This window comes from Rutilus rutilus, assembly GCF_951802725.1.
Source record: "Rutilus rutilus genome assembly, chromosome: 8".
Lineage (NCBI taxonomy): Eukaryota > Metazoa > Chordata > Actinopteri > Cypriniformes > Leuciscidae > Rutilus > Rutilus rutilus.
In genome coordinates, this window is record NC_140222.1 from 14914266 (window position 1) to 14936880 (window position 22615).

At 35.9% G+C, this 22615-nt stretch overlaps 1 protein-coding gene across 2 annotated transcripts; it reads right to left on the reverse strand.

Moving 5' to 3' along the window:
- Positions 1-3014: 3014 nt before the first annotated feature.
- LOC311296120 (uncharacterized protein) lies at positions 3015-21683 on the reverse strand. Of its 2 annotated transcripts, XM_084417767.1 has the most exons (5): positions 21503-21667; positions 16508-16837; positions 13583-13909; positions 4861-4959; positions 3015-3498 (listed from the first exon to the last, which is right to left on the reverse strand). In XM_084417767.1, exons 1-5 carry the CDS (start codon positions 21555-21557, stop codon positions 3443-3445), a joined length of 867 nt encoding a protein of 288 aa, XP_084273893.1. In that variant the 5' UTR covers positions 21558-21667; the 3' UTR covers positions 3015-3442. The 2 variants fall into 2 exon arrangements, with proteins under 2 accessions (XP_084273893.1, XP_084273892.1); XM_084417766.1 differs by lacking the exon at positions 3015-3498 and having other exon boundaries at positions 4230-4959; positions 21503-21683.
- Positions 21684-22615: the final 932 nt, after the last annotated feature.

Sequence of the window (22615 nt, forward strand, 5' to 3'; positions counted from 1 at the left end):
TTTTAGCTTTGACATGACAAAAACAACTGATAATTCATTACACCCTTCTAAACCAAAAGACTAATTAAAAAATGGATTGTATGTTATTTATACATAAAACACTTTAACAGTTATACTGAATACCAGTTGGCAGCTCTGAGAGTGAAACCAGACTGACCAAATAAAACATTCAAGAATCATCTCCATCACACAGTGATAATGTCTTATTATGATATTCTTCCTCTTCACATGAAATGCAACATTATCTAAACAGCTAATCTCACAAATACTTACTCAATTCAGCACCTGTGTGTCATTTGATTGACAGCTGCTTTCAAATTCGCAACTGTCAATCATTTGTGAAGAGTGCTTGTGTCTTAAAGTACAAGGCCATCTGCGACTAGTAGTCAAATACACTTCTTGATGATAATGGCCGTCTCGGAAAGGGTAAACAGTCAGTTACAAGAGGATGTACACAGACGGGACACAATAATGGACACTTTAAAGGGACAGTTCATTTTCTCACCCTCATGTCATTCCAAACCCATAAGACCCTTGTTTATCTTCAGTACACGAAGACATATCTCCATTGGAAGTCTATATATTCAACATTTTAATGAAAGAAGTACATAAAAACATCATACAACTAATCCAAATGAATCAAAGAATGTAAACCAGGTCTTCCAAAGACATTCACTTTATATTGCTTACACATAAACATTGATCAGCATGCATGCACACAAATATGTTAAATTGAAACTCAAATGTGGATTCTTGCACGGACCAATAAGGTTAATAAAAGATCAATTCGGCTAAAATTATGCTAGATTTAATTCTGTTGTTTATATAAATCATTTGTGTAAGTCAAGGAATCCACAGACAGCTGTTAACTGTAATTCATCGAGATGTGTTGTGTGAACCTTGTGACTATTTGTTGAAAGTCTAACAAACTTGGGTAAAAGCTTTTAATATATAGTTTCACCTTGTCTAAGGGTGCCTTAAGAATGTTTTAATTTATAGATATGTTATGACAAATGTCCAGCTCACAATAGCTCACAGTCCTGAAACGGATTGCCTTGTTCTGTATAGATTATGAGAAAGACAGACAGAAGGCTAAAAAGACTGAGACATCCTCTTGTCTCAACTCGGAAAATGACAGCATGCTGGGAAAGTTTAACCATAAAAAGAAGTGAGTTTCTGTTCTGTGGTTCTGTTTTTGTGTTCTTTAATGCTGTTTTTATTGCTGGTTAAAAATACATTTCGGTAACTCTTTACAATAAGGTTAATTAGTTAAGATTAATGCATTAACTAACATGAAAAACATTTGTTATAGTATTTATTAATCGTTGTTAATGCTAGTTAATAAAAATACAGCTGTTCATTGTTTGTTTATGTAAGTCCACAGTGCATTACCATGTTAACAAATGCAACCTTTGATTTTAATAACATACACTGTAAAAAGTGAACAGTTGGATCTACTTAAAAAAAAATTACTTCAATTGGTAACACCTAAAGAAATTAAGTTTTCTCAACTTAAATTATCACGTTTTCACGATAAAATGTGATAATTTAAGTTGAGAAAACTTAAGTTCTTTAGGTGTTACCAATTGAAGTAATTTTTTTTAAGTTGATCCAACTATTGACTTAGGCCTATTAGTAAATGTTGAAATTTATATTAACTGAGATTAATAAATGCTGAAGAAGTATTGTTCATTCTTAGTTCGTGTTAACTAAGGTAGTTAACTAATGTTAAATAATGAACCTTATTGTAAAGTGTTACCTAAATTTCATTTTTCTACATAATATTTTGTAAAAAAGTTATAACATTTTTATCTATACGCCTAATCACACCGTTAATACTATGCATAAGATTTACTTTCTGATGGTTTAGACTATAGGATTTTCTCTCTCTGGAAATATTGAAACAGTGAGCGTGTAGATGTGTAGAATATATTATATCTATAAACCCTCTACAGTGCGTGCAGTCAGCGGGGGCTTGTAGCATATAAAATCAGGCTACCATATTTCCAACTTCTTTTTACCCCTAATCAAAGAACGAATGAATGACCTTCAAAGGGATGAAAAAGAATAATTTTTTCACCACTTTAGGATTTGAATAATAGGCTACTATTTTATATTTTTATTAAAACATTTTGTTTTTATTTTAAGTTTTAATTTCTGTGATCATATAAAAGTTATCAATATGTACCTCAGGTTTAGCTGCATCGTCACAGCATGATGCCATGTTGTTTTAGATCAAATTTTTAAGTCTTTTTTTAATATTCAAGCAGCAAATAGGCCTATATTTAAGTAGTATAGTATAGCCTAATCCAAACAACATCATATAGTTTGATTTTCTAATTCTAATACAATGCTTTTTTATTTATTTTTTACTTTGGGAGCCCTGTCCTTGTTCATTTCCACATAGTTGAGTTTAGATAAAGCTTGAATTTTCAGGTGTCATTTGATTTAGATTATACTCTGAGTAATGGTTTACAGTTTATATATTTTATACCAGTTGTATGTAGATATCTGATCTAGTGGCAGATTAATTATGGAGCAATCTGTGAGTTTGTGAAACTGCAGATACATTTTACATTCTGATTTGACATGCAACATTATATCCTTACAAAAAAATATGTATACAATATTTGATTTTAAAATTTGCGTCAATGTGTTTATGATTAATAATGTGCTGTCCGTGCATGTTTCCCTCTCACTATAGTTGTCAAGGTCTTCAGAGGTCTGACATGAAACCCAATTCTGGTTTAGTCCAGATGCCACTGATAATCATGAAATTGCAGAAATATTAAGCACTTCAAATAAGTCATATTTGAAACAAGACGTAAAGTGACAAAGAGAAATATTACACGTAAAACATGTAAGATCGGCTCATCAGACCTCATCAGCTTCTGTATAAAACACAACAGCAGTGACGCAAATGTCAATCAAATTATCGCAAATTCACAATAAATGTGATGACCACAGTCACCAGGATTAGAATAAACACACAGGTTGCAATAACATTTTATTTTCTATGATTTTATTCTGATCTCCAACCGAAAATACCAAACACAACAAATTCAAGCCCAAGCTTCTCCAATAAACACAACAAATTTAAATAAAATAAAAATCATTAACATCAGACAGAAAAGTGATATTCTCATCAAAACAGTATCAGTAACAGTATTTTTAGAATACCAGGTCAGAGAGGTAGATTTATATAGATCTGATCTATATCAACTCATATCCACAGTAAAACTGGTGACCAACACAAATATACTTCCATCCATCATTCATACTACTAATCCTATACAACAGCGGTTGGGAACCTATGGCTCGTGAGCCACGAGTCTCTCCCCCTTTACAAACACATGATCCATAAAAAGCTTTCTAAAGCAAAAACAGCCAACTGCAATTCCTTTTTTGTTCAATTCCTTACAGCTCCTTTTGTACAGACATTTCACAGTACAGACAAGCTTTTCGTGTCTGAGGCATTTTCTCTGTTTTCAGAGAAACCTAAAGGAAAACACACAAGACAGGAAAACACAATAAAATCAAGAGAAAAGGAGCAGTGATTTTGGGCGAAGACTCAAAATGCGTTGCACAAATAACATCACACAGATCACTGGATTAACACAATATAATATAATGTATTATCTAAACCATCTGGAGTAAATGTGTTAAATCACATTTTTAATCAGACAGACATCTCAAACTGAAGGATGTTCTGGAAAGCTGTATTGTAGATTGTAGTGCTAGTGTAAGTGTAGAGGATCATGTGTCATAAGACTGATTTTGTCAATACTCACAAAAGAAGTAACAAAGCATGACTAAATATTTCACGTTCATCCGATTATTTCTAAAGTTAAAGTGCAATCACAGCATTTCTGTTCTCTTGAGAGACATTCACACAACCCAGTTAACAAGGAATGTTCTCCGAAAATGTTGTATTTTTGGAAGATCTTGCACAGATCTCTTCATATTTTCAGTGTTAAAGTGATAGTTCACCCACAAATTAAAATTCTGGCATCATTTACTCAGCTTAAAGTTGTTCCAAATGGTAGCCATTGATTTCCATTGAATTATTTTGTCCTACTATGGAAGTCAGTGGCTACCGTCAATTGTCTGGTTACCAACATTCTTCATTCAACAACATCTTGTACGTGTGTTTAACAAATTTTTTAATATTAGCTTTAGATCATGTATTAGTGTTGAGGTATTGTTGCTGGATGTTTTTTTTTTTTCTTGAACAGTTTTTGCAGATTTAGTTAGTGGTTATTTATTTTCGTTATACTTTTATTTTTAGTACATTGTACAGGACTGTGGTCAACCATGTTGTTTTATTATGTGCTTTATAAATAAATTGGACTTATTGGAATTGGAATAGATACAAATACAGGTTTGGAAAAACAAGGGTGAGTAAATTACAGCAGAATTAAAATATTTGGGTGAACTGTCTCTTTAATGCATTACAGTGATCTTTTTTTCTCATAATGACTGAATTAATTACATATTGTGTATATAGCATTAACAGCTTCAACTTCATAATGTTACATTTAAGTCAGTCATAAAACTACTGGTTATTCAAACCACTATAAATAACTTTAGCAATGCAGAAATGTTCTCTGAAAACACTACTCCAATAGCTAAAATAAAAATGAGTCAAGCAACTAAAGCAAACACTTGTTGTCACAGCTGACAACAAACAAAACATTTTCAATAAAACATCCACATCTAAACCTCTGTTAACTCTAAATAAGAACTTATGTAGACTTATGACAGAAATAAATTCAAACTTTAATCACTTAATTATCTCAACTGCAGTCGTCATAAAGTCAAGCTTATTTTTATCTTGCTTTATATTGTTGTAATACTTACGTTTCCTGCAGTAACAGTAAACAGAAATAGCAGAAACAGCAACAATCACGTACACCAATAACATAATCAGCCCTTTTTCATCTAAAGATTGATCCAGTGCTGCAATGAATAGAGGGAGACAGTTATTATTTTTATTTGTAACAAATACTATAAATCATCAACTAATATGATAGGGTAAATATGTATGAATTCAGTTTGAAGCAGAACATTATGCTTCATAAACTGTCTCCATGAAGGAAACACCAGTGTTTCTATTCTGGTATTTGTTATAGCAAGTGTTTCATCATCAGACTCGCGCTCGCATTGATGTGGTAAAATCGACGTCATTGTTCGTTACTGTGTTGAGTTTATGGTGTAGAAGCATAGACAGTAAAAGAAATGGACACAGCGACCCCATTGGATTCAACGGAGACAAAGTGAAGCCCATTAGAAACTTTTACTTCCTGGGGGTCCAGCGTACTGCGCAGACTCAAACTGAGCTCGACGACGTAGATGTGACGTGAGCAAACCGTCTGTCTTCTAGTGGCTGTGCCAAGATCAATCTGAATCATTACCTTCCGAAACTCGCAGAGACGGAGAGCGTGAGTAGGAGCTGTCCATGATCTTGGAGCATGAGAAACTTTTTGTAGGTGTTCTGATTAATTACTTTGTCATTTTGCCTCGACGTCCTCCCGATTGCCCGCGAGCTTCTCCTCCTGTCCATACGGTAATTTCCTACTGTGCGACAGAGAGTCGCGTGGCTGTGACGCAATCGTTAGCCTACTTTTACAAAAACTGCTTCTACAGGGCCATAACGTAAGCTACAAGGTAATGGAGCCTTTTATACATTTTCGTGTTTCTTTAGAAATAAATAATGGACAAATGGAGTCTTTAAACGCCTCAGATGTGAAGTTATTCGCTGTCAAAGTGACGCCAAAATGAATGGGAGTCAATGGGATGCTAACTGCAGGTGGGGTTCCGTTAGCCAATGGCGGCGTCCGGGGGTGCTTCAAAATAATACAAATCCCTGCACCCTTGGTGTAGAAGCCTCAGGACAAGCAGAGCTGACGTTGTTATGGCAATAGAGACAGAGCGCAACGCGTCATAATCTGAAGACCACGCCCACCCAGGGGGAAAACAATCCAACGATCTCCATTGACTTTGCATTGCGAGAGGCTGCCTCCTTGTCATTTCTTGCTTCTAACAAAAGACAGAATAATGCCTAAAAGCTGCTATGTGACAAGGTGTACAGGAAACAAGCTAAAAAACCCAGAAATAAGTTTTCATAAGCTGTAGACCCCAAAAAACGAGTGTTTGAGGACATAAAAGTCGATACAGGCTGGAACGAATGGGTAAATTGTGCGATCCTGACACTCGTATGCACTAAAAATACACCACGTCTGCAGTAAGTTAAACATTTGGTCACTGATGAGTCAAATATCCAAATGTCAGTTTTATATATTATATTTCTGTAAGATAAACTATCCTGTGTTGCCGATTACGGTCTGCTCCAGCGGGCGTGCGTTAGTTCTCAGAGTAATGAGACATGTGACGCTCTGTCTCAACTGCCTGTATCCACTTTTATGTCCTAAACACTCGTTTTTTGGGGTCGAGAGCAAATAAAAACATATTTCTGGGTTTTTTAGTTTGTTTGCTGTACACCTTGTCACACAGCAGCTTTTAGGCATTTTTCTGTCTTTTGTTAGAAGCAAGAAATGACAAGGAGGCAGCCTCTCGCAATGCAAAGTCAATGGAGACGTTAGGCTTGTTCGACTTCATGCAGCTCTGCGCAGACCGATCGGCGGCTGACTTAAAGCAGTGCATGCCGGTTAGAAATTTTGTCCGACTTGACACAGCGCCGACGCCACGTGACTGTGACGTATGCCATCAAAGTACCGCGAGAGCGATTTGAGAGTAGCCGGAGAACTCAGTATGGAAGGCCAAAAGGGCCGAAACGTGTGAAACTGTCATGTAAACACGTAATTACGTGTAACGCGCAATTTACGTGTTAACATGTCATTACGTGTTAACACATAAATGACGTGTTAACACGTAAATTGCGTGTTAACGCGTAAATTGCGTGTTAACTCGTAAATTGCATGCTGGCACATTGGAAACCATGGAACTTTACTGGCTGGTATGGCTATCTAAGCACAAATAACAAACAAATCCTGTAAATTGCAGGATTAAATCTAAAATAAAATTTGAACAATGTCTTTAAAAATGAACAACACACAACATTTAAAACAATACATATCCTAACACAATAAAAAGCATGCAACTGTGTGAATCAGAAAGTGGGAGGGGGGTTAATACACCACTTACTGATATTTAGTTTTTCCTCAATCAAACTTCTTTAAATGAATAGTTGCTTTAAAATCAATTAACACAACATACAAAAAACACCCTTCTGTTGATGAAACAGTTCAGTATTCACTGCACAATGAAGCACTGCAGTCTATTAATGCATTTATTAAAAGTAGCCTAAATGTATATCATCAGAGCTATTCTCTTTGATTTTATAACATATTCAGCTATAGACACACAAATACACTAATGAAATACATGTTTTTATATTTTTAATAATTAATAGTGCATATTGTTTTTCTAAATGGAACCATCCCCACACCCAAAGAGCACAAAGAGGTAACACCCCGTGCAGCACTTTTTGTATTCCTTGTATTAATGAAAATGCATGTTGTGAGAAAGCCCTACTGTTGGTTAGTAGCCTACTGCCGGACTCAGTACTGCCGGACTACACAGTACTGCCGGACTACACTCAGTACTGCCGGACTGAGTGTTTGGTATTATACAGCGATCAGCCAGGTGTGGACATGCAAAATCGGCAGCTAAGTTACAAATCAGACCGACTGGTCTGTGGTCTGTTATCCAACCACGTATATGTTTTTTTCTCAGTGCGTAATGAATAGGGGTGAGTTTTCGTATATATTTCGCCTTTGTTATTGATATTGTTCTGAATGTCGAGATTTGCTCGTAAAATTAACGCATTTTAAACTGCGTCACAAAGTGAAACCAAACCGTTGTCATATCAGACTTTGAGCTCGAAAATGATTGTAATTAGATTAGATTATATTCTCTACCTAGTTTCAGATCAACCGGTGTGTTCAATATTGTTTGAAAATGTTGAATTTAATGACATTTTATGTTTGCTACTGTAATATTGAGCATATACAACGTTGCGATCGTGCAATCTGCATGTCATTGTTTACTTTATTATGTTAATATAATCACGCCGCACGCGGTTTACCCAAGTAGGCTATGTTAATTTATATAGGCCTATTACTTAATAACTGAATGTTTGTATCATTTACTGATATGCTTAACTGCATGTTTGTATAATTTACTGATATACTTATACAACTGTTTTCTTTGTTTATATTCTGTTTATTGCAGACCACACATTTGTGAATTAACATATACAAACTCCTTTGAATAAATAAGTTCAACTGGGATTCCCTCTCGTGTTTCTCTTACCGGAAACACACACCACCATCTCAACTGCATTAATCCTGAACCCTTGAGCGTCCCATATGCTCGAATACATGTTTTTCATAAAGTTTTTCAATTAAGGGTTTTTGTTATAAGTTTAACCCCTCTACCCCAAAGAATAACATCCAACACAAACATGCAGCAAAAATTTACTTTTGTATACTGCAATTTCTGAACTTTACTGATCACACCACTAATTTACATCTGGAATTTTGTCTACATCACAAAATATACCCGTATTTTCCGGACTATAAGTCGCTTCGGAGTATAAGTCGCATCAGTCAAAAAAATGTGTCATGAAGAGAAAAAAAAAAAAAAATATATATATATATAAGTCGCACTGGACTATGAGTCGCATTTATTTAGAAATGTATTTCACACACACAAAAAAAATCAATGTTACGGATGGGACAGTTCTCCGTCATGGACGTGAGCGCTCTGAAAGCGGCACTAAAAGACTGCTTTAAAACTTTCACAGAGACCTCAAGCAGAAAGCAGAAAGCAGAAAGCCTGTCTTTAAATTTAATTTCGTTTTGTATTAATTGTATCTTAATTTTAATCAATGTTTCATCGACCAATTATCTGGATGTAATAAATTATATTATATATATTATATGTATAAAAACAAATATGGATTGAAGCAGAATATGTCGGTAGATAAAAACATGTTGTGAATTTTGTAAAATATTACATTAATATTTTTTCAATACAGTTTGAGTTTTGGACTTAATAACGCTAGAGTTATTGGAACTGTTTGAATCACACAAATCGGAAACAATGCAGCCACCACCGGAATCAAAGTCCATTCATAAATGGATCTGTTATGTTAGGATATGTACGAAATTGAATTTCTAATAAATGTGAAAAATTAACTAATTGATGATTCAGGGTTTTGCACTGTCGCCCAAAGATTATAGCCTATAATTAGTTTGTTTTATTTCGTGAGATATCAATCTTGTCAAAATAAATTAGCCTATGTGTATTAGCTAGCATTATACCAGCATAATAATAATATTGATGATAATAATAATAATAATAAAAGAAGGATATTTCGTCCTTCGAACGTTATTTCGAACATTTAAGTAGGCTACTGCAGCCAGGCTAGATCATCAGCCACCTAATACCCTGAACAGATGCTACACGATTTCCTGCACGGCGGATCGGCACATGTTACATGCTAACACAAATATAACATATAAAATAGTAGCAGAAAATTTACAATGAATTTAAATAATAACTATATCATTAATAATTATTCCAAACACAACTAATTGCAATATCAGCTGAAAGCCGAGGTGTCCTATATTTAGTCTCTAATAGTCATTTTTATAAAAAATAAAATAAATGTAAAAAAAAAAATGTAAATCAGTTGTTTTCATTTATCAGTTGTTTTCATTAAATTGGCTGCAGAATGATTTTGTTTCGTTATTTGGACATATAGCCTACAGTAAAAAAGAACAATTGAAATTGTTTTTGTTCAGTATGTTACAGTCACTCAGAAGAGTTGCGCAACTGCAGAATCAAGGTCAGTGAGAGAGAGATTGTTTCTGCTTCAGTATCAAGTCTTCATGTCAGGTCCAGCCGGAGGACTTTGTCCACATCACAGACAATATAGGCCTAATCTCTGCAGGTAAAGGGAAAATCCAGATCCAGCCTTGACAACATTATCCACACCTTGAGAGAGAGAGCCCGCCCCGGTCGCGCGCGCGCACTCTCACCCTCACCGCACTGTCGGCCACCACAGAAGACCAGTTTATTATTATTTTACTATAGTAAAACTATGGGTTAGCCTATATTCGTAAGGGTCTGTCTGTCATCTATCTTTACTTATTTATTGTGTTATTCAGTTTATAATGACGTTTATAATAACTGCATCCAATTTCTAATTTTTGTCATTTTGTCATCATCATTTTATTTGCTTAGTTGTGCCATCCTCATATTTTTCTTTTAAGGACTTTATTATTATTTTTTTTTAAATTGATATCGATTATTTAATTATCTTGTAAATACCAAATGTCATCTCTGAAAAAAAAAAAAAAAATTTGAGAAATGGGTTAAGAAACGACATTTACTTAGCCAAATGTAACATAGCTATAACTCTCTGTTAATAGACATGGGGGATAATTCGAAGTCGAAGATAATTCATAACTCTGAAACAACATTCCAACTGCAACGGTATTTTGATTTATTGCATATAATGGCAGGCTTTCGCGCTAATCGCGAAGCAACAAACTCATGACAAACTTAAATAAAGTAAAAAATAACTATTTTCAACATATACAACCCACCGTGATAAGTTTAACAGTGTTTATTAAAACCGAAAGTAGCTTTGTGCTGTTTGTTTTCACGTCTGCGCATCACGGGCGCGCACCCAACTGAAGATGCCAGGTGACGTAGGCTCATCGTATCCATTAGGTAAGCGCTCGTTCACAATCTCATGAATAAATACAATACAACGAAGATGTGCATCACCACATTAATAGTCATGAGAATGATTACAAACCGTTACGACAGGCAGTGTCAATGTGACACAACACCTTTATTTTATTTGAATTATTCATGATAGAGTGACGCAAGCACTACGCTGAGCATACCTCATCAGCCATCATAAGCCAACGACAGTGACGGAAGGGTAACTTGCAGGAAACTCGAGTGTAATCTCCAAATCTATCCAACATATTGGCGAGAATATAGCATAATCTCTTGTTCTGTGTAGTATTCTTACAATATATTTTAATAATTGTTGGTCTTATATTCACTGATTTCACATTTGAATATGCATTGTAAAATGCCATTTTACGGCAGGAGTTCTGTCTCATTTCAATTATTAATAATTCAAGCCACTCTTGTTTTAGATTATTATTATGACATACGAATGTGTGTGTGTGTGTGTGTGTGTGTGTGTGTGTGTGTGGTGTGTAATGTAGTATAATGTGTAAAGTGTAGTGTGCGTGTTCTAATATAAATAACTTTGTGATATATGTTTGTGTGTGTGTAATGTAATATAATGTGTAAAGTGTAGTGTGTGTGTTGTAATATAAATAACTTTGTAATATATATATATATTCACTTCGAAAAACACTGCAAAACAATGCACTATCTCAGATTCATAAGGCTTAATGGTGTTATCAGAAGGGGCTCTTTAACAAATAATGCATAGAGATTAAATTATAAAAAGATGCTTTAGAAATATGCTATAAGTGTACATGAAAATACTGTTTGGAGAAATGTGTTATTATCCTTACACAATTTCTATTGTGATTGTGAAAACGGTCATGACTTTCAGGGCTTAATTAGTTATAGTTAACTGTCTAAATATGCCCATTTAAAATGTAGTTGTATAGCCTGAAAAGACATTGTTCAACATGTATTTTCACATTAAAAACTGCTTTTTCCAAGCTTAATCTAATTAGGTTCTGTGTGTTTGAGCAAGAGCACCTAACCAGTAGGTGGTGCTAATGTCCAATATTTTACGTGTTAACACGCAATTTACGTGTTAACACGTCATTTACGCGTTAACACGTAATGACGTGTTAACACGTAAATCGCGCGTTAACACGTAAATCGCGCGTTAACGCGTAATTACGTGTTTAAACGACAGTTTCACACGTTTTGGCCCCTATGGCCTTCCATACACTCAGCCAGCGCAGCTTCTGAAGAGCGGCTGCACTGGGCTGCAGGAGGGCTGATGACGACACAGCTGTTCCACGATTGGCCGGATTCACTGCATGACAACGATCACGTGTGTTTCGTGTTTATTCGAAAACCTTTAGTTCCTCTAAAGCTCTCAAATCAGTTTATTATAACAGTGAACACTCTTTTCATGTCGTTGTCATGTTATATTGTGTCATGTTTATCAAATTAAAACTGCTTAAAAAACGTAGACTCCACTTCATTGATAGTAGCTTATGTTGAACTTTATTCTTGTTCAAACAGACGCTGGATGAAGCAGTAGGCTACATAAAGTATTGAATGAAAATGTCTCTGAAACATCTGTGCATTATTTGGCAAATATTGCATTTATTTCACTGCAGCTGTGGTAAAGTATGCAAACACCACGTGAGCGGTCACTACGGGAACCAGAAAGTGTCCGACTTCACGTCTCCGTTTGCAGCTCCTCCCCGCCTGCACGCGGCTACTCTCGCCGATCGGTTGCATCCAGCCGCAGCCGATGTCGAACACACCTACTATGATTGTTTTCCCCCTGGGTGTGGGCGTGGCCTAAATACGCTCTGTCTCTATGGGCGGTTTTGTTTTCGACGCACTGTACATGGTAGGCCATTCACAACAGACTGAGCTGTCTGGCCAATCAGACCAGAGTATAATCGCGGAAAGGAGGGATTTAGAGAGATTGATTAATTTGACGAGTCGTTTGAGAGTCATTAGGTGTGTTCGACATCGCCTGCGGCTGGATGCAACCGATCGGCGAGAGTAGCCGTGTGCAGGCGGGGAGGAGCTGCAAACGGAGACGTGAAGTCGGACACTTTCTGGTTCCCGTGGTGACCGCTCACGTGGTGTTTGCATACTTTACCACAGCTGAAGTGAAATAAATGCAATATTTGCCAAGTAATAGATGTTTCAGAGACATTTTCATTCAATACTTTATGTACTGCTTTATACAGCGCCTGTTTGAACAAGAATAAAGTTCAACATAAGATACTATCAATGAAGTGGAGTCTACGTTTTTTAATCAGTTTTAATTTGATAAACATTACACAATATAACATCGCAACGACATGAAAAGAGTGTTTACTGTTATAAAAAACTGATTTGAGAGCTTTAGAGGAACTAAAGGTGTTCGAATAAACACGAAACACACGTGATCGTTGTCATGTGGTGAATCCGGCCAATCGTGGAACAGCTGTGTCGTCATCAGCCCTCGTGCAGCCGCTCTTGAGAAGCTGCGCTGGCTGAGTTCTCCGGCTACTCTCGAATCGCTCTCACGGTACTTTGATGGCATACGTCACAGTCACGTGGTGTCGGCGCTGTATGAAGTCGGACAAAATTTCTAACCGGCATGCACTGCTTTAAGTCACCCGCCGATCGGTCTGCGCAGAGCTGCATGAAGTCGAACAAGCCTATTGAAAATGTGATGATGTGCAAATGTAGGCTATATTATGAAGAAATTAAACCGTTTTTTTTACCTTTGATGCATGCAAACATGTTGTAGGAGACTCCACAACATTAACGAACTTTAAAATAGCATAATAGGGGCACTTTAAATGATACTCACCAATGACAGTGACACTGAAGCTCCTTCTGATGCTGATTCTGCTGCTGTTGATCTGTAGTTTATATTCTCCAGAGTCTGTGTTTGTGGTGTTTGTGATGGTCAGAGATCCAGTCTGATGATCCAGCTTCAGTCTGTCTCTGAATCTCTCTTTACACTGATCATCTGTACAGATCTTACTCTGATCTCCAGTGATTTCAGCGATGAGAGTGTCATTAAAATACCACGCCATTAAATCATTTGGGTTTATCACACCAGGATCTAAAGTAACAGATTCTCCCTCCTTCACTGACTTTCTCTTTACTTCATCTCGTTCTGCAGCATGGACATCTGAAACACAAACCAACAGATGCTAGAAGATTTTTTTTTGGAGGGAAAACTCCACAATACATAACTGTGAAAATGAAATTCAGTAGATACCAAATTAGCTGTGAAATTGCTAAATATCAAGTGAATTGTGGTTAAATAAACATGTTTATCTGTCTATATCCATATTAGTTATGTTATCTTCATTGATAACTCAGCTGAAGTAAAAAATATTAAATTTAAATTCTATATATAATATTTAATTTTGGTTTGGTAACACAAAAGTCCTCACACCAGACAACACAAGCTGGGATCATGACAGATATACATAGCCTATTCATGATGTCAAAATAAAACCGACGTAATGTTACTTTAAAGCATTATAGCCTACTATTCCTGCCAAACTTCCATGGTTGCAGTTAGTGTTACTACAGTAAATCCATGGTGAATGTTGCTGATCTGTGGACACTGGATAGTTCATTCATGGCACAATGTTTCTTCCTGGTTTCCACGTCAGAGCTGTTTGATCCGTTAATAACGGAGGAATGCGAATGTTTCTCACTAACGTTAGACCAGTATATAGGCTATAATATACACTGTATAATGGATTAATATATTAACTACTTCATTTTTGTTATGTTTCAGGACACATTTCCTCTCTAGTGGCATCTGGCCACTTAATGCGTTTTCTCAGATGGGATAGCTATCCGATCATGAAAAGATCAGGTGTAAATGCCCTCCGAAATGCATTCGAGACGGATTTGAATCCGATCGCTCACACCACTTCAGGAGGAGGTCTGGACCGCATTCCAGACGAAACTGGACAAGTATAAATGCATCTGGTTGTTGAAACCACATATGTAAATTGTACTCCTCCCAAAAATGCTAAAAAAAATAAACGTGTGAGAGCATGTAATAGGCTATATGTCATGTGATAGCCAGATATGACGACGCTACTGGAACACGCATCGCCTCAGATGAGAAGCTGAGCATCTATTCATCAAGCCAACGTGCAAACTTAACGCAAATCAAAGTGAAAGTAAGTCACAGACGCTTAACACACAATCATCATCATTAAAAGTAAAGAAACGAAATGATCTTACCAGGGCTGTTACTGCTCTCTCTTATTGCGGTCTTTGATTTTGACATTTTAGCTGACGATCAATAAAATGTAGCTTATCTGTTGCTTTCGGTGACGTGCTCTCCATTAAATCTGCATATAGCGCGGGAACTGAAGATCGGATTTAAATCCGTTTCGCAAAAACACATTTATGTGACCAGGTGTAAATTGAATCGTTTTTATAAATAAGATAGCTATCCGATCTGAGACAACGCATTAAGGGGCCAGGTGTAAACAGATGCTAAATGTCATTATTGTGTTTGCTTGTGTGCATTTCTTTAAAGGAACACTCCACCGTTTTTTGAAATAGGGCTTATTCACCTTCTTTCCTACATTTAGATAGGTGGGCAAATGCATTTTTGTCTCAGTGCATACATTGTTTTAGTTTGACAGGGTCGGCGCTAGCTTAGCTTAGCATAATGAATGGAATCCTTTGTTGCCAGCTAGCATGTCATGAGTAAAAGTGATATTAAACATTTAAAAAACCCACCTAATTAATTCTTGTGGCCTGCGTATTCACAACAAGTACAAATAGCGATGTAGATTAACACTAGGCAATTTCCTATGCAGATATTGACTTGGGTCTATATCAGGGGGAAGCACAGGCGAAGCACTGCTACTTGGGCGCAGAGATATCATACCCAAGTAGCAGTGCTTCGCCTGTGCTTCCCCCTAATATAGTCCTTAATATATAAGTCAATATCTGCCTAGGAAATCGCCTAGTGTTAATCTGCATCACTATTTGTACTTGTTGTGAATACGCAGGCCACAATAAGTAATTAGGTGTTTTTTTTTTTTGTTTTTTTTTTTTATATCACTTTTACTCAGGACATGCTAGCTGGCAACAAAGGATTCCATTCATTATGCTAAGCTAAGCTAGCGCCGACCCTGTCAAACTAAAACAATGCATGCACTGAGACAAAAATGCATTTGCCCACCTATCTAAATGTAGGAAAGAAGGTGAATAAGCCCTATTTCAAAAAACGGTGGAGTGTTCCTTTAATCTTTGTACATTTGTCAAACTGTTCATGTTTTTGTACTTTGGTTTTCCTTTCTGTGCGTTTGTACAGTTCGTCTTGTCAACAGGTGCGGCTGATTGAGAATGTTCATTGGCTATAGGCTACTGTGCGAGAGAAGGGCAACTCCTAGGCTACTAGCTGGCCTCCTATTACAAAGCACTTTTTGAATATTTAAAATATTTTCTTGCGAACATTCACATTTTATGCTAATGCTAAAAAAAAAAGAGTATGAAATAGCAATGCGTTTAAACATGAGAATAGAAGGTGATCAGAGATTGAACGATGAGACGCTGTCATCTCCAACAGAACAAAACTAACCGATAAAACTAATGTATCAACAACGAACTGAAAGACAAATTAGTTTGTCATTCTGAAAAGTCATTCTGTTCTGTTAAATGATGCAGGTAAACAGAAAGCAGTTCTGAATGACACTGTTAGAAAACACAAATAATGTAATTTAAACATATTCCTTGAATGACTCACAATAAACCATAATGTTGAAGGTCTCTTTAATTAAGATGCTGCTGTGGAAGTTATGTAGTGTATATTCTCCAGAGTCTGTGTTTGTGATGTTTGTGATGGTCAGAGATCCAGTCTGATGATCCAGCTTCAATCTGTCTCTGAATCTCTCAGTACCTTCATTACACTGAACATCTGTACAGATATAACTGAGATCTCCAGTGATTTGAGCAATGCGAATGTCATTAAAATACCATTTAATCTTTTCTTGTTGGTTTGTTTCAACATCAGAGTTTAGAGTGACTGAATCTCCCTCCATCACTGACAGTTTATCTTTATCAACACCAGACACATCTGGAAAAGAAGTGAACAGATCATTTTAAATCTCTTTTGGGATAGGGGGGGGGGAGTGGGGGGGGGAGTGGGGGGGGGGGGGGGGATACAACAGAAAAGTGCTGTGATAATGTTTATCTAAAGATCATAAAGACTGTGGGTAGAGAAATATGTCTGGAATCATAATGTAACACATGCAAACAAACAGAAAAATAACATAAGTTATTTACCCACATGGGTCTCATTGATAACGCAGCTTAATGAACACCTTACAACACATCCTGATTCATGTACAGCATATGTGCATTCATACAAATAAATTGATTATATACGTTCACAGACCCCTGAAAGACATCACCAATTCAAAGGGCGAAAAATGTATTTATTGTCATTTTCCACCACTTTAGGACTCACATCTTTTCAATGCATTTTTATACAAGGAGTTACGAATCTAATTTCAATTTTTGAATATAGGATAGAATAACGCTTTTAAAACAGTCAGATCAAAATCAAAATTTCAAAATCGTTCTTAAATCAGTTAAAATGATGTGTTTAGAATCCTATCTTTTCTATTTGGTTACAATGGGAATTTCAGTTAGGACCTCATTAAGGACAAAATCCATTACAGAGTAACAGGATGCGAGCGGTGCGATGCAACAGAAGCAAATACAGTAGAACTCATTTTAATCATGAATCCAAAAAAGCTTCATGTAAAGTTCAAGGCTTTTTAAGTACTTTGTCGCTCCCTCCAGTAACACACGAGCAAGTTCTTGATTTCACTGACTGATGGTTCAGATTCAGAACACTGATTCCTCATTCACAATAGAAACCGCTGACTAATATGAAGATGTCAAACAACACCAGACGTAAGGACTGAAAAAAAAAAAAAAAAAAAAAAAAAAAACAATCATCTTGTTCTTGGTATGACACAAAGTTATTAAAAAAAAAAAACACATTTGTATAAAGTACTCGATTAATATTGCAACACACTTCACTCATAGGAAACAGACACACCTCGTTAAGTGCATACAGAAGGGATGATTCAAAGGAAACATCAACAACACTTCCATTTGAGTTTTACATTCTTCTAGCTTCGCTTGTGTGCTAGTTGCATATGCGAGTGAAACCGCAAATATGCAGTTGTGTGTCTGTTTATGTCATAATACGTTCCGGTAACTAATGACCATATTTGGACATCCACCTTATTTTTAATCGTTACGTTTATTTTGTTGTATATTTTATTTGTTAAACTTGGATTTCGTTTACATAGGATTTCATTTACATAGGATTTAATGGGATCTATTTGCTATCTATCTATATGGTGGGGTATGTGATTCTCTTTTTTGGCCATTTTTTCTAAATCACTTGAGATCCTATTCCTAACCCACTTACAGCCACTGAGTTAGAAGCACTGAAATGAATATTAAGCAATTTAATCATCTGTGGAACGGGCAGGACTCGAAAAACTCCAGCCAATCATTTCCAAGACCACCTAGAATCATTGGACAGTAAGTGCGTCAATCAAACGGTCGTACCATTCCCCCCATCCCCCTCGCGCGCATGACCCCTTCGTCCATGTTCTTCGAATGGGTGGAGTCAAAGGAAAGAATGTAGGACCATTTGAGTTGTGTATTTTCAAAATCTGCCGGCCGTTTTGCAAATCACATACCCCACCTTTAAATTTGTTTTTGTATATATTGTTCGATGAAAAATAAAACCAAAAGCTGAAGTGTGTGGTGTGTGCATCAGTGTATTGTGGATCAACCTCATTATTTTGTCTCTACATAAAGATACATTTGCATAAATGAGCAAACAAAATCGCTTGATTTTGTAAAAGAGAATAATTATATTTATATAAAGTACAGCACTTGTCTAAAATTTAAATCAAATGCTTTAGTTTAAAAATAGCAGAAATGAGCATTTTTATTAAAGTAAAGTTCTATGTTTAACAAAAAGTTAAATTATGTTAATTAAATCTCTTATATAGAATTGAGTTATTTGAATGGATTGGTAGTCATCGTTTATTTTTTTGCTATCTTCATTTTAGACAAACATTTGTACTTATATATATAAAAAATTAACATGATAACTTGATAACAACTGCCTAAAGTGACAGAAACCATCTTTGGGGGGAAAATATTTGGAATGTATTTTGCTTGTTTAGTTTGGCTCGCGTTCCAGGAGAGGGCGCTGTTTATCAAAATGCGGGGTGGGGTGCTGCTGTCTTGGCAGACAGTATGGTTAAGTGGCTGAGGGGGAAATATGCTAATACGAGACAGTCCGTCAGTGGTCGTGGGCAGAGCATCAGTAATATGACATCATATTGCTCGGAAAATTTTCATTGTATGGTGGTTATGTCCACACACTGGAAAGACACATTTAGGATATTGCATGCAAACACCATATATGAGTCATTCCACGAAACCGTTATGATTTGAGTCCCTCTGACCCTTTTAAGTGTATTTTACCTTTTGGGTCACCAAAATCTATTCTTAAAAGCTTTTTGTATCAATTGAAATGTCTCCTTTAATAAAGTAAAAAAATAATGACATACATATTATCTTTATATTAGAAATTATCTTTAGTTGACACCACCTATTTTGTCATGTCCCTCATGGCCTTCTTTGAAAGTGTACTTGGAATATGAATAATATAATTAGAAAAAAGTCCATACATTTTGCCATTCCCATGAATATCTATCTGTGCTTTTTTGCTGGTAATGTTTTTTTTTCTAAGTAAATTCATGATTATTTATTAAAATCACATTATTTAGTTCCGTCCCTCAGTAGTCCCTCAACCCCGTTACACAAACCATTCTCCCCCATAAAACTAATGAACAGATCCTTATATGTGACATCAATAACAGGAATTAACATCATAGAAGTCTTCTGAACAACACTGTGTGTAGAGACAGGCAAGTTACCACCCTCTTTTATAACTATAACTTATTTAGAGTTGTGATAATGTGGTCGTCAAGCTCAACGACTCAACCCTGTTACATCAAATAAAGATAGAATTCTATTACTTGTGAAAATTATCTTTGTTATTTCAAAAATATACATGAATTCTTAATACAATGAATGCCATGTACTCTCTTGTTGTTCACTACATGTAGAGCAGTGGCCATTTTCAAGCAAAAAATCACACCCCCGTCACACTCAACCCCGTTACTTTTTTGCCACGAAGCGCGCGCACATGCAAAAAAACACACAAAAACATGTTCGCACAGACACACAAACACATCAAAAAAGCACACAAGTAATATGTTTTATTTTGATGACCTATATAGTCAGTTTATAATGTTCTAATATATTTAAAGTTATTGTTGTTTTTCCTGCAGTCGGGTTAATAAAACTGAGTTGCAATTGCAATTTATATATGTTGTTTTTCTTGGTAACATAATGAAATACAGTGCTCATAGAAAATCTTTCAGTGAATTTGAGAAAAAAACAACTATGTATATGTTTAGCTGTATTTGTCTCTTCAACCCCGTTACCATCTTCAACCCTGTTAACCTTAGTCTCAACCCCGTCACACCTAGGCCTACATTTTTATTATTATTTTTTTTTTAAGTTTATGAATAAGTAATTTAATGTTTGTTGAACTTGGTCAGAAATGTTCAGAGCAATCATAAGAATACTGATTTTAGTTCAAATTCTGAAGTTAAGAAACATCTTTGATAAAAAATGATGAGGTTGCTGTCACAAAAAGTGCCCATTTCAGGCTTTAGTATAGTATAAGTGTAAAATTATATGTAAATTTTACATTTACAATTACTGAATTAGTGTGAGGGACATATGATTAATAGGAAAAAGTTGATGTCATTACAAATATATTTTATAATCATATTCAGAGAGCTCCGATAGTGTCCATAACGGGGTTGAAGACTAATAGTGCCCATATCTTAAAATAATTACCAATAATAATAGGGATTTGATGCCTGAGGTGGGAAAATATGATTTTCTAGAAGTTAAATATGTAATTAATGTTGTGGGATGTTCAGAAAAGTAATACATATAAGTTAAAAATCCAAAAATGTGTTTGTACCGGTTTCGTGGAATGACTCATATAAGTGAATTTTGCATCCGATGATCCTACTGTTTCTCATACGGAAAAAAATAATCTGAAAATTGCTAGAAACAGTTGAGCATGTGTTGATTCACTGCACAGAATATAAAAGAGAAAGAGTCTATATTACAGAATCAAGAAGTTTGGGAATTAATTATAAGTTATCACTGATAACAGTGATAAGCATATTTCGTAGCCTAATGCACAGAATGAGACAATTTATAGCCTAGTGCTCTACTGAGGTATCTAAGGGAAACAGGATAAACCAGCTTAATTGCTAATCAAAAGAACTAGAACAAACAAGGCCAAAACTAGCCTATCGCATTCCGGAGTGTAAATTGGGTCAAATAAGCTGGAACAGACTCCGCGAAATCAGAGCAGTCTAATATTCATGCATAGGCCTACCCATGTTTATGAAACATACATTTTTATGTATCTCACTTCACGCGACGAAGATGTCGCCTGCTAGAAAGGTACAATTATTTTCCTGAACGAGCATGTCCCACTTAACACGATCGGTAACGGTTGGCTCGCAGCTGATTTCAGCAAGGAAATGTCTAAAACCACATGGTCATTCGTTTTTATTGTTTTGTTAAAAGAGAGTGTAACAAATCTTACCTTGTTTGAGGAAGAGGAGTAATAACAATTTAATGAAGAACTCCTCTATCTTCATGTTTTCTCTGAAAAGCGCTTTGTCTCTACATCGAGTCCACTTCTTCTTCTAGTGAAGTGAAAGAACATAATGAACAGAACACGCTCCGTGCTGGAGCACTTATTGTTTTCAGAGAAACACGTAATCAAAAGAAAAATAAAGCCTACCTTTTCCGTCATGTCAGTGCTTGGAATCTTGACTATCCAGTCCAGCGTTTCTCAGCCACATTTACTTGCGTAAAACAACTCTGTTATCAGAGGCTTTGCCAGACATAAACTAATAAACTACAAGCTACACATTTAGCGTTGTCACGTCTGGATTTTATTTGTGGTTGTTGATTTTTTTATGATCAGAATATTTACAAATAAATTTGCTGGGAATCAAATCAGTTGAATATTGAGAGATATAGGCTATTTGACCTCTGACTTGTGTTTTCATACATCAGTTTTGATGGATTCATCGAACTGTGAAGCGTTTTTGTCTCAAGACTGTGAGGTTTTATAATATAGGACAGGAAGAAGCCCTTCAGCTACGATCTAAACACAGATGCACTGAATGCCAGTCACTCACACACAAGATGTTGTTTCCCACTGAACAGGACAAACCACTTTCTGAAGAAAATCAACCACCGCAGGTTTCAGTTTGAGTTAAAGCTAAACTGCTAGCGTCACACCTCAGTAGCCTATAATGTGAGGTACCATGATTTTAATTCTACCCCCTCCCCCACCCATACAAAACATGTAACAACTGAATTATTACAAATGTTTTGTAATCAATTTAATATTAGGAAGATTTACTTTTTTTCCTCTTTCATATATTGATCAAAATTAAAAGGTTTTCACACATTAAGAACAGTTAAAGTTTTAATAAGAAACATAAGAACATTTATAGCATATAATACATAACATGTTCATTGTGGATGTGTGTGCATGTGAGAAGGAGGGTCTTCAAACCCTGTCGGGGGAGGATTCACACACCAGTTCTGCTGTGGTTGTTCATCAGTTTGAGTGTTTCTGGTGGACAGTCTTATTAGGTCAGACTTTTCACTGAACTGGTGAAGAAAATGTTTCACATTGTTT